This window comes from Poromitra crassiceps (assembly GCF_964638095.1).
Source record: "Poromitra crassiceps genome assembly, chromosome: 27".
In the NCBI taxonomy this organism is placed as follows: domain Eukaryota; kingdom Metazoa; phylum Chordata; class Actinopteri; order Beryciformes; family Melamphaidae; genus Poromitra; species Poromitra crassiceps.
In genome coordinates, this window is record NC_139650.1 from 15,962,599 (window position 1) to 15,964,461 (window position 1,863).

A 1,863-nucleotide genomic window follows, 5' to 3' on the forward strand; every position below is an offset into this window, starting at 1 on the left:
ATACATTCAGATCTATTTACACTAATGATTAGTGTGTTGTTGCTACACCTTGAGACACACTTGTATAGTAATCTAATATCTTAATTGGGTTTATGAATTAATAGTAGCATGGTATTTTTTCATTTAAGCATGAAAAATAGGTTAATTCTATATATGACATACTGTACATATGGAAGGAAAATATATTTGAGTATGAATGATAATTTTTTCCACAAACAGAAATGAACGTATTATATGGCTTACAAAATGGTGAGTTGTGAGAATGACGACTTTCTTTGCCACCACTAGGATGAGTATGCTATTATAAGCCACAGAGTTCTGTGCGTATGAGAACTTCTATTGCACTCTGTTCATAACCTTTCATATAATCTTATAATCATTGATCCCAACAGATCACCTTACAGGGTCACCACTTTCCCAGATTCACACAGAGATCTGTGAGCCTCTCTCCATCAGTCGTCCACCTGTTCCCCATTGTCCCCAGAGCATTCAGCGTGTGGCAGCACCACATGCCTCATTGTCTCACCAAGCTCTCTGATTGGCTACAGACTGTGAGAAAGTCCAACCAGACCCAGACCCACACATTCATATGGAGATTTGGGACTATAAATAGGAGGGGTGAAGCCAGCAGAGATCAGAGTCTCTCTACAGAAACCTCTACAGCAGAGATCCAGCCATGGCTCCTACAATCACTTCAGCAATGACCAATTCTCAGGAGCAGCTGACTCACAAGGTAAATTGAAGGCTCAAGATCATGGACACTTCAACATCATCCATGTTCCTACTGATCCATCTTCATGTTATTCTCCAGAATATGTTTGTTAATGACTTTCTTCTTCTCTCTGCAGCTCAGAAAGCCAGTGGTGGAGAGGTTACGCAGAGAGCGAATCAACCACAGCCTTGAGCAGCTCAAGTCTCTCCTGGGTCCAGAGTTCCTCAAACAGCAGCCTGACTCCAAGCTGGAGAAAGCAGACATCCTGGAGATGACCGTTTGCTTCCTGACACGACTGCAGCAGCAGCAGCAACCTGTGGACTCAGCAGCTGTCAATCAGGGCTACTCCAGGTGTGTCCAACAGGTGGAGCACTTCCTGTCCAAGGAGGAGGTGAAGACACAGTCCCAGAGAAGAAGACTGCTGAACCACTTCCACAACCTGCAGTCTTCCTCTGAGCACAACATGCAAGATGCTGGCTTGTCTCTTCTGAGCTGCCCAGTCCAGACCAGCATCAGCAAAGAGAAGAGTCCAGTCCACGGCGCCCTCTGGAGGCCATGGTAGAGAGCTACGGACTGGGGAGACTGTTGACCATGTTGGTCCAATTTCTATCTAAAGATGGATGAAAAAAAGTTCTCTATGAATGATTTTGAGAGTCAAACTTCCTTGAGGGAAGAGTGTACATTTGTACATTGTACTGTACATTTCCATGAAAATGATGAAGTGTGTTTCATGAATAATTACTTGGTTACTATGAATTATCATTATGAACAGAAGGTTTTATTTTGTGTTGTGAATACCTTATGCTCATAGGTAATATTGACTACTTGACCTGAATCTCTTGGATTATTTAAGAGTGATCGTTTTAAGATCACTTTTCTTTCTGTCCATTCTGTTGATGATGGAATGGAACAGTTCAATTCTGGGATCCCCCCCCCCCCCCCCCCCCCCCCCAAATTGGCACCTATTACCTTTGATCACCTTGATTGTCCAGATCTGATCTGTTTTAAGATCATTTCCTGCTTGTACTTACTGAAAACTTTGATTTGGTTTGCTTGGTATGCAAGACTGTTTGCAGTTACTTTATTATCCGTAAGGATTTTGTTTACCATCTGTCAGGTTATTTTCTTTATTATGAAGACTGACTGTATTA

The 1,863-nt window shown here is 42.4% G+C and overlaps 1 protein-coding gene across 1 annotated transcript; it reads left to right on the forward strand.

Moving 5' to 3' along the window:
• Positions 1 to 648: 648 nt before the first annotated feature.
• On the forward strand, positions 649 to 1,274 carry LOC310799132 (transcription factor HES-5-like; the record flags this gene model as incomplete). The annotated part of the gene is made up of 2 exons (XM_083661698.1): positions 649 to 733; positions 849 to 1,274. Exons 1-2 carry the CDS (start codon positions 677 to 679, stop codon positions 1,272 to 1,274), a joined length of 483 nt encoding a protein of 160 aa, XP_083517824.1. The 5' UTR covers positions 649 to 676.
• Between the last annotated feature and the right edge of the window lie 589 nt (positions 1,275 to 1,863).